The following is a 17,338-nucleotide window of genomic DNA, read 5'->3' as shown; positions in this document are numbered from 1 at the left end:
TACCTTGGCTTACTGCATTCACGTAACAGGCAGTCTCCTTGTGGAGTGCAACGAGAGAGAGGCAGGTCGTTATTGCGTTGGACTCGTGAAAATCTGTCGTTCTGCCCCTGAACAAGGCAGTTAACCCACTGTTCCTAGGCCATCATTGAAAATAAGAATGTGTTCTTAACTGATTTGCCTAGTTAAATAAAGGTATAATAAAAAATAAATAAATCGGCGCCCAAAAATACCGATTTCCGATTGTTATGAAAACTTGAAATCGGCCCTAATTAATCGGCCATTCCGATTAATCGGTCGACCTCTAATCTCAACCCAATTGAGATGGTCTCGGCTGAGTTGGACTGCAGAGTGAAGGAAAAGCAGCCAACAAGTGCTCAGCATATGTGGGTACTCCTTCAAGACTGTTGGAAAAGCATTCCTCATGAAGCTGGTTGAGAGAATGCCAAGAGTGTGCAAAGCTGTCATCAAGGCAAAGGATGGCAACTTTGAATAATCTCAAATGTAAAATATATTTTTTGATTGGTTGGTTACTACATGATTTGTTGGTTTCTTTTTTGGTTACTACATGATTCCATGTGTGTTATTTCATAGTGTTGATGTCCTCACTATTATTCTAAAATGTAGAAAATAGTTTAAAAAAAATACAAAACTTGAATGAGTAGGTGTGTCCAAACTTTTGACTGGTACTGTAAATGTCAAAAGCCATGTAATCCTCTAGTGGTACAGCCACATAATAACATGTAGCTGATCCAGATTAATAGTATCTTCTTCCCAGAACAACTGTCATACACAATATTTTGTTTTTGCCCAAAATACAGTATGTTTTATAGACTAAGGGGTAGTGGGTATTGTAGCATTCATGGACTCTATGGAGATTCATCTTTGTGTTTTTGTTTACCTGTTCCTCCACACTGTCACATACCAGTAATTACCTTTTTTTTATTTTTTATTTCACCTTTATTTAACCAGGTAAGCTAGTTGAGAACAAGTTCTCATTTGCAACTGCGACCTGGTTATTACATATGTGTAAAATGTGTATGATAAAAAGCATGAGTCATCAGGGAATTGTCATTGTGAGAGAGTTTACCAACTGTAATGACTTTACTCAAAGATGTGAAAGCATTTATGTCCCTAAGTGCTTGTTGAAGTGGGCAATTTCCTTTAAGATCCTCTTTTGACCTGTGCCTTGTTGTGTTATGGAAAGGGAACACAGAATATCCACTAGGTTACTATTTAGAAAAAAACAGTACATTCATCGATCCCAGTATGCCCAAAACCTATACCAGCCTATAAATTATCTGCTGTCTCAATGTGTATGCCTTTTGTTCTTGGATGTATATCATATTTTATTATGGCATCTAGATTTAAATCCAATTCCTCTGTATTTTCCCAGATTTCTATTTGGCTTTGAGCTGAACAATTGTTTTGAGAGAAAGAAACATTGTGAAAAGGATTATCCTCATTCACATTTGAATAAATTAAGGAAAATAATGTGGCACACGGGAAACCAAATCTCGTTGAGAATAACCCACACACAATACTTTTCCGACGTGTGATCATTATCTTCCAATCATAATTATATTGATAGTAAACTCTTGTAGTTGATAGCAACTGATTTTATTTAACAACAATAAAAGTAGATTTTTGTCATTAATATCAATCAATCAATAAATCCATCCTCCTTCCTTTGTATTTGTGTAAACGTCAATCTTTCGTGCTCAACGCAATTACGTTGTGTGGCGCTAGGAAGTTCGTCACTGTTTGGAGTTCAGGCGCGTCTCGAGCTGTGTTTTCTGTTTAATTTCAGGTGCGGTTCGAATTTTGTTTAGGTTCAAATCTGACTCGAAGCAGAAACTGTGATCGCAAATATCCGCTTGGATAAACATATCACCGAGGATCTTGATCGTATTCATTACTGGACCGAAGTCCATTTAGTCAGCGTAACTTGTGTCGAGATGAGTGTGGAGGCGTACGGGCCGAGTTCTCAAACGCTCACCTTCCTGGACACGGAGGAAGCGGAGCTACTTGGGGCTGATACCCAGGGCTCGGAGTACGAGTTTACCGATTTTACCCTCCCCAGCCAGACGCAAACTCAAGGCCAAACCCAGAGTCAGCTGGACAATCAGGTTTGTAATTCTTCATGTGAAGCTAGCCAAACTCGCATTCTTGCCCGCCATCAATTCCTACAACTGCTAACGCTAGCTAGCTAACGTTAATGTTAGCCAGCTAGCTACTACTAGCCATGTTCGCTAACTAGTTAACTCGTGTTTGCTAACATACACTGGTAAATTGTCAACTATGACTATGTAGCAATCACTGCTGGCTGGCTAGTATTAAAAAAGTAGCTATAACTAGCTAACGTCAGAAATATTATTTAGCTATCAAACCTCTACCTAGTGCCATAGCGATGCCTCCCATGTTTTTGGCATTGTTGCAGTCCTAATTCAACCATGGTCCATCTGTAGGTGAATGGTCCTGATGAAGGGCTTCACAATGGAGGAGTCGATGATGTGGCCAAGGCGAGCCAACTCCTTGCTGAGTTGAACTTCGAGGAGGATGAAGAAGACACCTATTACATCAAAGACCTCCCACTGCATGCCTGCAGGTAGGAGAGCGAGCCAAACACTTGATTACAAATGTATACGATTGTCCCACAGTATCAGACTGTTAAACAGCTATCACTAACATTGATTGGCTGCTGCCAACATACTGACTCAAATCTCTAGCCACTTTAATAATTAAAAATTGGATTAATAAATGTATCACTAGTCACTTTAAACAATGCCACTTTATATAATGTTTACATACCCTACATTACTCATCTCATATGTATATACTGTACTCTATACCATCAACTGCAACTTGCCTGTGCTGTTCTGCCATCGCTCATCCATATATTTACATGTACATAATCTTATTCATTCCTTTATACTTGTGTGTATAAGGTAGTTGTTGTGCAATTGTTAGATTACTTGTTAGATATTACTGCACGGTCGGAACTAGATGCACAAGCATTTCGCTACACTCATATTAACATCTGCTAACCATGTGTATGTGACCAATAAAATTGGATTTGATTGGTTGAATTGTTAGAGTAACATGTGGACAAACACTTTTTTTATATATGCAACACCCTACTAACTAAGATTTAGAGTTTGCTAATAAGGTAACATTTCCTTTTTTGTAATATAAAAATATTTCAACTCTGTTATTGTTTTCTGCACCCAATGCACCCAATACATATGTATGTCATATAAGGGCCTTTTGCTATGTTTATTTTTTCAGTTACTGTGGCATCCATGATCCTGCATCTGTGGTGTACTGCAACACAAGCAAGAAGTGGTTCTGCAATGGACGTGGCAATACTTCTGGCAGGTATGCAACACTCCAGTGTCTCATACACTAAAAATGTGTATTCATAACATGCATTTGTATTTATTATTGATCCCCATTAGCTGCTGCCAAGGCAGCATCTACTCTTCCTGGAGTCCAGCAAAATTAAGGCAGTTTATACAATTTTGAAAGCATTACAATACATTCACAGATTTCACAGCACACTGTGTGCCCTCAGGCCCCTACTCCATCATTACCACATATCTACAGTACAACATCCCTGTGTATAGTGTGTATGCATGTGTCTGCCTACGTTTGTTGCTTCAGTCCCGCTGTTCCATGAGGTACATTTTTATCTGTTTTCTTTTAAATCTAATTTTACCACTTGCATCAGTTACTTGATGTGGAATAGAGATCCATGTAGTCATGGCACTATGTAATTTCGTGCGCCTCCCATAGTCTGTTCTGGCCTTGGGGACTGGAAAGAGACCTCTTGTGGGTTATGCATGGGTGTCCGAGCTGTGCGCCAGTAGTTCAAACAGACAGCTCGGTGCATTCAACATGTCAATACGTCTCATAAATACAAGTAGTGATAAAGTCAATCTCTCCTCCACTTTGAGCCAGGAGAGATTGACATGTATATTATTCATATTAGCTATATGTTGTTCGTCCAAGGACCAGCCATGCTGCCCTGTTCTGAGCCAATTGCAATTTTCCTATGTCCCTTTTTGTGGCACCTGACCACACGACTGGACAGTAGTCCAGGTGCAACAAAACTAGGGCCTGTAGGACCTGCCTTGTTGATAGTGCTGTTAAGAAGGTAGAGCAGCGCTTTATTATGGACATACTTTTCCACATCTTAGCTACTGTTGTATCAATATGTTTTGACCATGACAGTTTACAATCCAGGGTTACTTCAAGCATGTTAGTCACCTCAACTTGCTCAATATCCACATTATTTATTACAAGATTTAGTTGAGGTTTAGTGTTTAGTGAATGATTTGTCCCAAATATAATGCTTTTAGTTTTAGAAATATTTAACTTATTCCTTGCCAACCACTCTAAAACTAACAGCAACTCTTTGTTAAGTGTTGCAGTAATTTCAGTCGCTGTTGTAGCTGACATTTATAGTGTTGAGACATCTACATACATAGACACACTGGCTTTACTCAAAGCCAGTGGCATGTCATTATTAAAGTTTGAAAAAGGTAAGGGGACTAGACAGCTGCCCTGGGGAATTCCTGATTCTACCTGGGTTATGTTGGAGAGGCTTCCATTAAAGAACACCCTCTGTGTTCTGTTAGACAGGTAATTATTGGTCACAATATAGCAGGGGGTGTAAAACCATAACACATACGTTTTTCCAGCAGCAGAATATGATCAATGATGTCAAAAGCCACACTGGTCTAACAAAACAGCACCCACAATCTTTTTATCATCAATTTCTCTCAGCCAATCATCAATCATTTGTGTACGTGCTGTGCTTGTTGAATGTCCTTCCCTATAAGCATGCTGAGTCTATTGTGAAATTGTTTTCTGTAAAATAGCATTGTATCTGGTCAAACATGATTTTTCCCAGAAGGGTTGGTAACAAGCTGATTGGTCGGTTATTTGAGCCAGTGCAGGGGGCTTTACTATTCTTCGTGGAATGGCCTTTTGCTTCCCTCCATGCCTGGGGGCACATACTTTTTAGTAGGCTTATATTGAAAATATGGCAAATAGGAGTGGCAATATCATCTGCTATTATCCTCAGTAATTTTCCATCCAAGTTGTCAGAACTCGTTGGCTTGTCCTTGTTGATAGGCAACAATTTTTTCACCTCTTCCACACTCACTTTACTGAGTTCAAAATTACAATGCTTGTCTTTTCATAATTTGGTCAGATATACTTGGATGTGTAGTGTCAGTGTTTTGTTGCTGGCATGTCATGCCTAACTTTGCTAATCTTGCCAATGAAAAAAATCATTAAAGTATGAATGAGTCATCTGATTCAATGAATGATGGCGCTTAGTTAGCTTTTTTTTCCCCAAAATATAATTTAAGGTGATCCAAAGCTATTTACCATCATTCTTGGTCATTATGTTTATTTCATAGTGTAGTTTCTTCGTCTTTTTATTCAGTTTAGTCACATGATTTCTCAATTTGCAGTACGTTTGCCAATCGATTGTGTAGCCATTCCCTTTGCCTCATCCCTCTCAACCATACAATTTTTTGATTCCTTATCAATACACTGCGATTTTAGTCATTTTCTTAATAGTTGCATGCTTATTAGTATCTGGAGTAAGCAATTTCACCACAGACCAACATATTTTCTTTGCTTCAACAACATAGGAATCACTACAAAATGTATTTTATGACCTCTTATACACTATATTAGGCCCAGCCTTCAGAACTTTGGTTTTCCTAGATATGGCTACTATATTGTGATCACTACATCCGATGGATCTGGATACTGCTTTCAAGCTAATTTCTGCAGCCTGGTAGGTTAACTGATAACCTGAACCAGGTTGCAGTCACTGGTTACAGTTTGAAGCTTTTTCTTGAGTGGGTGGCTTGATGAAAGCCAGTCAATATTTAAATCACCTAGAAAATATACCTCTTGGTTGATGTCACATGCATTTCACACATGTTATCCAGATACTGACTGTTCGCACTTGGTGGTCTATAGCAACTTCCCACGAGAATGGACTTTAGGTGAGGCAGATGAACCTGTAGCAGTATTAGTTCATCAGTATTTAGCTCTCTAATATTTACAGGAATGTGGTTCTGAATATAAGCAGCAACACCTCCACCATTGGCATTTCTGTCTTTTTTTTGTAAATTTTATAACCATGTATTGCTATCACTGTATCATCAAATCTATTATCTAAGTGAGGTTCAGAGACAGAATATGAATATCATATTTTACTAGCATGTTATTGATTTCATGAACCTTGTTTCTTAAGCTACATATGTGTACGTTAATGTGGGCTATTTTGAGCACTCAGCTTACATGCGTGTGCATGTAAGTTGATACTCTCCCATGCTCTCATTCAGCCACATAGTGAACCACTTGGTGAGAGCCAAATGCAAAGAGGTGACTCTGCACAAAGATGGGCCACTGGGCGAGACGGTGCTGGAGTGCTACAACTGTGGCTGTCGCAACGTCTTCCTCCTGGGCTTCATCCCCGCCAAGGCCGACTCGGTGGTGGTGCTGCTGTGCAGGTGTGTACAATCAGATGAAAAGGGGGGAATGGTGGCTAACAGTGGGTGTGATGTGATGGACTGATTCTGCATGTGTGATTACCATAGATTTGACAGTATGTGTAATACCATGATTTAAGCATAAGTATGTCATATTATGGCAAGAGAGCAAGACAACCATTTGTCCATGAACAGACTTTCGATAATGCAAATATATGTTGACAGTATCCATATGTTTGTGCTACTAGGCAGCCATGTGCCAGTCAGAGCAGCCTGAAAGACATCAACTGGGACAGCTCCCAGTGGCAGCCACTGATCCAGGACCGCTGCTTCCTGTCCTGGCTGGTGAAGATCCCCTCAGAGCAGGAGCAACTCCGGGCCCGCCAGATCACAGCCCAGCAGATCAACAAGCTGGAGGAGCTCTGGAAGGTACTAGGCTGGTTTAACCTATCCAGAGCCATGAAGTAGACATAGCTTAACCTCAGAAATAATCATATAACACCACAGCATCTGACATACTGGGCAGGGGAAGCCCCCACCTATCAGTAGCTGTAGAAGGAAGCAGTCAGTGTTCCCATATATGGACATGAATGAAAGCATGAACTTGTGCATCATCCGCTCGTCTCAGGATAATCCCACGGCCACTCTGGAGGACCTGGAGAAGCCCGGCGTAGACGAGGAGCCCCAGCATGTGCTGCTGCGCTATGAGGATGCCTACCAGTACCAGAACATCTTCGGCCCCCTCGTCAAGCTGGAAGCTGACTACGACAAAAAGCTTAAAGAGTCCCAGGTACAGCCTCCACATCCCCCTTAGATAATCCATTAACTCCCCTTTAAGTCAACATGAGGGCAGTCACAACTGCGTCTACTGTGCCACGTTCTACTATAACGTACACATTCAATGCTGTAACAGTATTATGTCTTGTGTGAGGTGAAATTATAATGGTGGAAACCTTGCCCTAACCCTGCCAAATTTATGAAATCAGTGAAAATGTTCAGGGAAGGATGCAAGTTCAAAGAAACATAAATTGTACTTGAACATAGCAGGGTGGCTGGGTTGTTTTTTATGTAGCTAATGACAGTATGACTAATTTGTTATACATTTTTCCCCCTTTGTTCTCATCTGTAACTCTTCACAGACCCAAGATAATATAACAGTCAGGTGGGACCTGGGGCTAAATAAAAAGCGGATTGCCTATTTCTCCTTGCCCAAGACGGATTCAGGTGGTAATTATTTCAATGGGCTTTTCTCTGTCTGCCAGTGGTTCTGTTGTGCATAGAGAACCCACGCATCCCATACCTGCATCCCCAGTGGTGTGTGTGTGTTTTTGTGCTGGCCGTTTTGTGTACGGTATTGTATTTTGTCCACCTCCTTGGAACCATTATTCATATATTTTTGGATGTACTGTAGGTTTGAGCAAAGCGTTTCTAACTTCTCTGTTGTGGTTGTTTGCACAGACATGCGGCTGATGCAAGGAGATGAGATATGTCTGCGCTACAAAGGAGAGCTGGCCCCACTCTGGAAGGGCATCGGCCATGTCATCAAAGTCCCAGACAGTATCCTTTAACTGAAAGATCACTCTGAAGAAAAACACATTTTCTTCACAGTGGTTGCTCATCCCTACCTTTTGATCTCAGTGTTCCCTTTTTTAGCAAATAGGATCCACATCTCCATCTTTCCTTTTCCATGATGGGGTCAGGGGGAAAAGTTGTTTTGCGTCTCAACTCGTCAGCCAATCTGAACAATCTAAATGTCTCAAACGAAAACTAGTTTTTGGGTCGCCATCGCAAAACGTGAGGTAAGCAGTCTGAGGCTAGCCACGTTATTGCGTTGTAACGTTTAAAGCCTTGCATAAATAAATCATATTTTATTGGGAGATAGTTAAAGAGCTAGTCTACCATAGCACTCCCTTTGGAGAGGCCAGGGGTTATCACCCCGCTAGTGTATCTGATGTATGCTAATGTTGGGAAAATCTACAGTTTTGTAGACCTTTCATCCCTACTATTAACCCCGTTCAAGGGGAGAGAAAAAACCCCATCTTTTTCTTTCTACCATTCCACAAAGAAAGGCTATTTTGCTGTACTTATTTCCTTAGCACCCTTTGTGAAAGACTATGGAGATGAGATTGCTATAGAATTGCGCAGCAGTGTTGGAGCTCCTGTGGAAATACCCCACAACTTCCAGGTGGATTTTGTGTGGAAGTCCACTTCCTTTGACAGGTACGAATATTTAATCAGTTCTACTTTGGTTTTTGATGCTCTGATGTTTTTAACGTGACTTGATTTCCAGAGAGTACTGATTTCACAGCTAAAGCTTCATTTCACACGAATTATCACTAACATAAATTCTGTTGGTTATACATTAAAGTATTTCATGAATAAGACATGAAATGAAGGTACTAGCTTGTATTATCATTGTTAACCACATCACTCTTTATCTCCACTATAACCCATTGGTTTCCACTGGGTTTCAGAATGCAGAGTGCCCTGAAGACCTTTGCTGTGGACGAGACATCCGTGTCAGGCTACATCTACCACAAGCTGCTGGGCCACGAGGTGGAGGATGTCATCATCAAGTGTCAGTTGCCCAAACGCTTCACTGCACAGGGCCTGCCTGACCTCAATCACTCTCAGGTCTGACCCCCGCTCCTGACACCTCACTGACCCACCTGACCATGGGGCCTGACACTTTTGAATTTCTAACCAATTCGTTTTAGTGAATGAATGATTATAAAAGGAAGACATTTCCTCTTGATAGTAATGCCGTCTTATAATCAAGAGGTACTTCATATGAAGTTAAATGTTAATTTCCCGTACTTCCATGTGCTTGTCTTTATGTGCAACGTTCATAAGTGTTTTGGCTTTAATTTGTGTGTTAAAATAGGTGTATGCTGTGAAGACTGTGCTGCAGAGACCCCTCAGTCTTATCCAAGGCCCCCCCGGCACTGGGAAAACGGTCACCTCTGCCACCATAGTGTACCACCTTGCCAGGCAGGGCAATGGGTAAGGCAGTTCACACTCAGAATCTCACATTCTCATGATGTATTTGTTAAAAGCAAGTCATTTTAGTGGAAGCTCTTATCCACAGCAATTAAAGGTAGGCTATGTACAAGAAGGCTGAACATCAAAGCGAACTATGAAAGTATGCTATAGCATCTGCTCGTTGTCATTGCATTCTGCATTCATTCGTTGTGTGTTTGGTTCTGCAGGCCCGTGCTGGTGTGTGCTCCCAGTAACATCGCAGTGGACCAGCTGACTGAGAAGATCCACATGTCTGGCCTGAAGGTAGTCAGGCTGTGTGCTAAAAGCAGAGAAGCCATTGACTCCCCTGTCTCCTTCCTGGCCCTGCACAACCAGATCCGCAACATGGACAGGTGGGGCATGCTGGGAAATGAAGTCATTTTTTGCCTTTTTTTTTCACACCGTTCTGAACTTGAATTGTACTGCTGTAGTGGTGCTGTCATAATCACTGTGGTTAATATCTTGAGCACTGTATTAGCCTTGTTTAAATATCAAATAATGAAGAAACGGGATGGATGCATTTGTTAACTGCTTCAATAGAACCATTGAATAGTTCTGCCAGATTTGCTAATAGGGGTCATGCTTAGTTCTCTGCCCTTGCCAAGTGTTACTTTTTAATATAATGACTGTAATTCTGTGTGTTGCTAATGACTCAACGTGCTGTGACCCCAGTATGCCAGAGCTCCAGAAGCTGCAGCAGCTGAAGGATGAGACCGGGGAGCTGTCGTCCGCTGACGAGAAGCGCTACCGGGCCCTGAAGCGCACCGCTGAGAGAGAGCTGCTCATGGTGAGGAGGACACTTAACACTACCACTTTTGTCGCCCAATAAGTCACGGCAGTTACAACAGTCTTATGAGAACAGTACGGCAAGTCCTGTGATGTAGAATGTTTTTTGACCTAGTGACGATATGGGTTCCCCATTCCTCTAATTTTAAACCAACTGATAACCTGTTTGCCACTGTCCCTCATTAGAATGCAGATGTGATCTGCTGTACCTGTGTGGGGGCAGGAGACCCCCGTCTGGCCAAGATGCAGTTCCGCTCCATCCTAATCGATGAGAGCACCCAGGCCACCGAGCCAGAGTGCATGGTGCCCGTGGTCCTGGGTGCCAAGCAGGTACACACAAAAACAACTATTTATGCTTAAGATTGGTAAAATCCCAATGTTCTTTGCATTGACACTTTTTGTCAAAACATGTCAATGGTTCAACACAGGCAGTTTGTGACCTACTCAATCCAGACTTAAAAAAAATAAATTGAGCCAAAGAAATGGACATGGTCTGTTAAAAAGACTGTACCAGACAATGTAATTTCCCAGTGTTGATTTCACTACAGCTCGGGAGAGGCTTAACATTTCTGGTTAATTGTCATTTAATCGTTAACTCCCCCTCCACAGCTCATTCTGGTGGGAGACCACTGCCAGCTGGGCCCAGTAGTGATGTGTAAGAAGGCAGCCAAAGCAGGCCTGTCCCAGTCTTTGTTTGAGCGTCTGGTGGTGCTGGGCATCAGGCCCATCCGTCTGCAGGTGCAGTACCGCATGCACCCGGCCCTCAGTGCTTTCCCCTCCAACATCTTCTACGAGGGCTCCCTGCAGAACGGAGTCACTGCTGGTGAGTTAGATGTTTTTTTACCAAGCTTCTTGCTCATATTATAGCTTTTGAATTGGTCATATGTACAACAATAATTAACTTATTATTAGCAATGTACTGGTGCCTACTAACATTTCCCCACAAAATATACAGAAGAGCAACTAGAAACGTTTCTGTAGAAACCATGTTTGTTTGCAATCTAGAAGTAGCAGTGTATGGATTCAAGCAGTGTTTCAGATTCCAATGATTTTGTGTTCAAACACTGACTGTCAAACACTTACTCCACTGTGGAAGTTTAAAATTTGGCCACTCTGAAATCTTCTGTAACTCGAAGTGTATTGCTTTTGGGCACATATTTGCTGCCAATTTAGGTTTGTTCACAATCTCACTGGCTTATTGAAGACAAAGTGCCATACTAATGTACAATGTTGATTTTGATATTTTTTTTTCTGGGCAGCTGACCGCATCAAGAAAGGCTTTGACTTCCAGTGGCCACAGCCAGACAAACCCATGTTCTTCTATGTGACTCAAGGCCAGGAGGAAATCGCTAGCTCTGGAACATCCTACCTGAACAGGTACGGCTCACAGTCCAGTCAAGGTTAATCTCAAAGTATCAACAGAATTGTAAAGTCCATGGAGAATAAGATCACCTGCACTGAGGCTAGGAAACACTGTCAACACTGTCACCACCGATGAAATTATTGTAGATTTAATAAGCATTTTTCTATGGCTGGCTATGCTTTCCACCTGGCTACTCCTACACCGGCCAACAGCTCTGCACCTCCCGCAGAAAGCGGGATGTTCTGAAAGAGCTGCAAAATCTGGATCCCTACAAATCAGCTGGGCTAGACAATCTGGACCCTCTCTTTCTGAAATGATCCGCCTCCATTATTGCAACCCCTATTGCTAGCCTGTTCAACCTCTTTCGTATTGTCTGAGATCCCTGAAGATTGGAAAGCTGCCACAGTCATCCCGCTCTTCAAAGGGGGAGACACTCTAGACCCAAACGGTTATAGACTTATATCCATCCTGCCCTGCCTTTCTAAGATCTTCGAAAGCCAAGTTAACGAACAGATCGCCGACCATTTCGAATTCCACCGTACCTTCTCCACTATATAATCTGGTTTCAGAGCTGGTTGTGGGTGCACCTCAGCCACGCTCAAGGTCCTAAACGATATCATAACCGCCATTGATAAAAGACAGTACTGTGCAGGCTTTCGACTCTGTCAATCACCACATTCTTATCGGCAGACTCAATAGCCTTGGTTTCTCAAATTATTGCCTCGCCTGGTTCACCAACTACTTCCCAGACAGAGTTCAGTGTGTCAAATCGGAGGGCCTGTTGTCCGGACCTCTAGCAGTCTCTATGGGGGTGCCACAGATCAATTCTCAGGCCGACTCTTTCCTCTGTATATATTAATGATGTCGCTCTTGCTGCTGGTGATTCTCTGATCCACCTCTACGCAGACGACACCATTCTGTATACTTCTGGCCCTTCTTTGGACACTGCGTTAACAAACCTCTGAATGAGCTTCATTGCCATACAACAATCCTTCCGTGGCCTCCAACTGCTTTTAAATGCTAGTAAAACTAAATGCATTCTCTTCAACAGATCGCTGCCCGTACCTGCCCGCCCAACTAGCATCACTACTCTAGACGGTTCTGACTTAGAATATGTGGACAACTACAAATACCTAGGTGTCTGGTGTCTCCTTCCAGACTCACATTAAGCATCTCCAATCCAAAATTAAATCTAGAATCGGCTTCCTATATCGCCACAAGCCTCCTTCACTCATGCTGCCAAACACCCTCATAAAACTGACTATCCTACCGAACTTTGACTTTGCAGATGTCATTTACAAAATAGTTTCCAACTCTCTACTCAGCAAAGTGGATGCAGTGTATCACAGTTCCTTCCGTTTCGTCACCAAAGCCCCATATACTACCTACCACTGCGACCTGTAAGCTCTCTTTGGCTGGCCCTCACTACATATTTGTCGCCAAACCCACTGGCTCCAGGTCATCTATAAGTCTTTGCTAGGTAAATCCCTGCCTTATCTCAGCTCACTGGTCACTGTAGCACTCGCTCCAGAAGGTATATTTCACTGGTCATCCCCAATGCCAACACCTACCTTTCCTTCCAGTTCTCTGCTGCCAATGACTGTAACGAATTGCAAAAAACACTGAAGCTGGAGACTATCTCCCTCTCTAACTTTATAAGCATCAGCTGTCAGAGCAGCTTACCATCACGGTACCTGTACACAGCCCATCTGTAAATAGCACACCCAACTACCTCATCCCCATATTAAATATACACTGCTCAAAAAAATAAAGGGAACAACACAATGTAACTCCAAGTCAATCACACTTCTGTGAAATCAAACTGTCCACTTAGGAAGCAACACTGATTGACAATAAATTTCACATGCTGTTGTGCAAATGGAATAGACAACAGTTGGAAATTATAGGCAATTAGCAAGACACCCCCAATAAAGGAGTGGTTCTGCAGGTGGTGACCACAGACCACTTCTCAGTTCCTATGCTTCCTGGCTGATGTTTTGGTCACTTTTGAATGCTGGCGGTGCTTTCACTCTAGTGGTAGCATGAGACGGAGTCTACAACCCACACAAGTGGCTCAGGTAATGCAGCTCATCCAGGATGGCACATCAATGCGAGCTGTGGCAAGAAGGTTTGCTGTGTCTGTCAGCGTAGTGTCCAGAGCATGGAGGGGCTATCAGGAGACAGGCCAGTACATCAGGAGACGTGGAGGAGGCCGTAGGAGGGCCACAAACCAGCAGCAGGACCGCTACCTCCGCCTTTGTGCAAGGAGGAGCAGGAGGAGCACTGCCAGAGCCCTGCAAAATGACCTCCAGCAGGCCACAAATGTGCATGTGTCTGCTCAAACGGTCATTAACAGACTCCGTGAGGGTGGTATGAGGGCCCGACGTCCACAGGTGCGGGTTGTGCTTACAGCCCAACACTGTGCAGGACGTTTGGCATTTGCCAGAGAACACCAAGATGGGCAAATTCGCCACTGGCGCCCTGTGCTCTTCACAGAGGAAAGCAGGTTCACACTGAGCACGTGACAGAGTCTGGAGACGCCGTGGAGAACGTTCTGCTGCCTGCAACATCCTCCAGCATGACCGGTTTGTTGGTGGGTCAGTCATGGTGTGGGGTGGCATTTCTTTGTGGGGCCGCACAGCCCTCCATGTGCTCGCCAGAGGTAGCCTGACTGCCATTAGGTACCGAGATGAGATCCTCAGACACCTTGTGAGACCATATGCTGGTGCGGTTCGCCCTGGGTTCCTCCTAATGCAAGACAATGCTCTAGACCTCATGTGGCTGGAGTGTGTCAGCAGTTCCTGCAAGAGGAAGGCATTGATGCTATGGACTGGCCCGCCCGTTCCCCAGACCTGAATCCAATTGAAATCTGGGACATCATGTCTCGCTCCATCCACCAACGCCACAGACTGTCCAGGAGTTGGCGGATGCTTTAGTCCAGGTCTGGGAGGAGATCCCTCAGGAGACCCTCCGTCACCTCATCAGGAGCATGCCCAGGCATTGTAGGGAGGTCATACAGGCATGTGGAGGCCACACACACTACTGAGCCTCATTTTGACTTGTTTTAAGGACATTACATCAAAGTTGGATCAACCTGTAGTGTGGTTTTCCACTTTAATTTTGAGTGTGACTCCAAATCCAGACCTCCATGGGTTGCTAAATTTGATTTCCATTGATCATTTTTGTGTGATTTGAATGTGCTGACAACAAAATATGTAAAGAAAAAAGTATTTAATAAGAATATTTCATTCATTCAGATCTAGGATGTTATTTTAGTGTTCCCTTTATTTTTTTGAGCAGTGTATATATTTTTTGCTCCTTTGCACCCCAGTATCTCTACTTGCACGTTCATCTTCTGCTCATCTATCACTCCAGTGTTTAATTGCTGAATTGTAATTATTTTGCCACTATGGCCTATTTATTGCCTTCGCTCCCTAATCTTACTTCATTTGCACACACTGTATATAGACTTTTCTATTGTGTTATTGACTGTACGTTTGTTTATTCCATGTGTAACTCTGTGTTTGTGTCGCACTGCTTTGCTTTATCTTGGCCAGGTCGCAGTTGTAAATGAGAACTTGTTCTCAACTGGCCTACCTGGTTAAATAAATATGTATTACTATTTTGGAATGTAACTAGCGTGTCTTTATTTAGTTTGTTTGGAACTATTTGAACTACCATCCCCTTCTCCCCAGAACTGAGGCAGCTAATGTGGAGAAGATCACCACCAGGCTGCTGAAGGCTGGAGCCAAGCCTGACCAGATAGGCATCATCACCCCCTACGAGGGCCAGAGGTCCTACCTGGTGCAGTACATGCAGTTTAGCGGCTCCCTCCACACCAAGCTCTACCAGGTACAGCAGTATAGCTTAACTTACACTGTAAAAAAATACAAAGACAATTTTATTGATTTTTGTTGTCGCTGTCTGCTCAAGAACATAATTTGTCATATTGATTTGCTTTATTGTTCTGCACGTGGTAGCAGATTTATAAAATCTTAAATCAATATTATGTTACTACTAATATGTCGCAACATGTTGCATTTGACCAATGCATGCGTTAGAAAACTGTTCTGTCTTCTTTTCTCTGCTGTCAGGAGGTTGAGATCGCCAGCGTGGACGCGTTCCAGGGCAGGGAGAAAGACTTCATCATCCTGTCCTGCGTCCGAGCCAACGAGCACCAGGGCATCGGCTTCCTCAACGACCCGCGCCGTCTCAACGTGGCCCTCACCAGAGCCAAGTAAGCATCTGGACCATTAGTCTTCATTCTCACCACAGCTTCTCTGGAAGGATTGTTCTAGCCCGGCTGGAAATCGTAATAGTGGTTCAGCAGGAATACGTGATTAATTTAGATGCGATTCATGTGTAAATCATTTTATATCATGTATGAATAAATTTGACCCGTGACCCCAACCCCCCTTTTTCGATGGGTATAGCGGCTCGGCCTGCGAGGCTATTTCCCTCAGAAATATTAGTGACTACCTCTGATTTTAGACTGTAATTATTGACCATTTTGTCTGTCATTCATTAGAATGTTTACCCTTCCTGTCAATGTGAATGTAGCTAATGCAAATGCATCTTGTCACCGAAATAGAAATGCCTGCAACACTTAATGGTTAATTCTATGATAGCAGATTAAAGGCATTCTCCCACTGAGCAGTGTTGTGTAATGTATGTTTACAGGTATGGGGTGATCATTGTGGGCAACCCCAAGGCCCTGTCCAAGCAGCCTCTGTGGAACCACCTGCTCAACTACTACAAGGAGCAGAAGGTTCTGGTGGAGGGACCCCTCAACAACCTGCGAGAGAGCTTGATGCAGTTCAGCAAGCCCCGCAAGCTGGTCAACGCCATTAACCCTGTGAGTTATCACAGAAGTGTACAGTTGGCACATGTTTTCAGTGTGGTTATTTATGTAGAGTCATACTTTTAACACTTCTTCCCCAGTAACATTTGTAACACCTTTTCTCAGTTACACTCTGAACAGTTACACTTTTGTTGGCCAATATGTTACGACAACAGAACAGCAGTGCTTCTGTATTTTTCCTGGGTATTGAACCCATGTCTGTGTTCCAGGGAGCCCGGTTCATGAGCACTGCCATGTATGATGCCCGCGAGGCTCTCATCCCTGGGTCTGCCTACGATCGCAGCAGCGCAGGTCAGTGGAAAAATACCTCTTTAATCATTGTTTTATAATGTGTTGATTTTGTTCTGTTCCTCCTTCAATAGCTGCTAACATTTTCACACCTAGACCTCCTCTTCATATAGGCTAATGCATGGGCAGCGCCATTTCCTTTTGAAGTAGTCAACTGGGTGGGACTTCCTATGGGTTAAGGAAGGGTCATCAGGAGGGATCAGACAATAAATTATGCTTTTGAGTAAACGTTCCATAACTGCAGGTGACAGTAAATCGCCAACCTTGGCTTTTTACCTGTTCAAACAACACACTCCAGGTGGCAGTGTGCACCCTTTCAGTTTTCCCATCTCATAGAAGTAGTAGAAGAAGAATACTGACCTTATTTCAGAATGGAGATGGCCTCAATGGCGCTGCTCATGCCCTCACAGACACCATAATGGGACAGATACAATGAAAAGTCCTATAATTTGGGCTCCCGAGTGGTGCGGCGGTCTAAGGCACTGCATCTCAGTGCTTGAGGCG

At 43.2% G+C, this 17,338-nt stretch overlaps 1 protein-coding gene across 2 annotated transcripts in view; it reads left to right on the top strand.

Annotated features, from left to right (window-relative positions):
- Positions 1–1,716: 1,716 nt before the first annotated feature.
- The window catches only part of LOC110492327 (regulator of nonsense transcripts 1), a 20,050-nt gene continuing 4,428 nt past the window's right edge, over positions 1,717–17,338 (top strand). Inside the window, exons 1-20 of one of the 2 annotated variants that reach the window (XM_021566754.3) lie at positions 1,717–2,126; positions 2,466–2,605; positions 3,286–3,375; positions 6,369–6,536; positions 6,764–6,944; positions 7,144–7,305; positions 7,655–7,742; positions 7,974–8,072; positions 8,627–8,735; positions 8,990–9,149; positions 9,400–9,518; positions 9,725–9,889; positions 10,209–10,323; positions 10,509–10,652; positions 10,932–11,145; positions 11,582–11,699; positions 15,381–15,537; positions 15,780–15,922; positions 16,366–16,540; positions 16,756–16,837. In XM_021566754.3, the coding sequence (XP_021422429.1) occupies positions 1,956–2,126; positions 2,466–2,605; positions 3,286–3,375; positions 6,369–6,536; positions 6,764–6,944; positions 7,144–7,305; positions 7,655–7,742; positions 7,974–8,072; positions 8,627–8,735; positions 8,990–9,149; positions 9,400–9,518; positions 9,725–9,889; positions 10,209–10,323; positions 10,509–10,652; positions 10,932–11,145; positions 11,582–11,699; positions 15,381–15,537; positions 15,780–15,922; positions 16,366–16,540; positions 16,756–16,837 (2,800 nt within the window). In that variant the 5' untranslated portion in view covers positions 1,717–1,955. Of the gene's footprint in view, positions 2,127–2,465; positions 2,606–3,285; positions 3,376–6,368; positions 6,537–6,763; positions 6,945–7,143; positions 7,306–7,654; positions 7,743–7,973; positions 8,073–8,611; positions 8,736–8,989; positions 9,150–9,399; positions 9,519–9,724; positions 9,890–10,208; positions 10,324–10,508; positions 10,653–10,931; positions 11,146–11,581; positions 11,700–15,380; positions 15,538–15,779; positions 15,923–16,365; positions 16,541–16,755; positions 16,838–17,338 lie in introns of both variants that reach the window. The other variant, XM_021566587.3, reaches the window with a different exon arrangement.

The sequence above is a fragment of the Oncorhynchus mykiss genome, chromosome 1 (assembly GCF_057628025.1).
Source record: "Oncorhynchus mykiss isolate SJ-2025 chromosome 1, ASM5762802v1, whole genome shotgun sequence".
Lineage (NCBI taxonomy): Eukaryota > Metazoa > Chordata > Actinopteri > Salmoniformes > Salmonidae > Oncorhynchus > Oncorhynchus mykiss.
The sequence above is the reverse complement of the archived record's forward strand: the minus strand, read 5'-3'. Positions and strand labels throughout refer to the sequence as shown.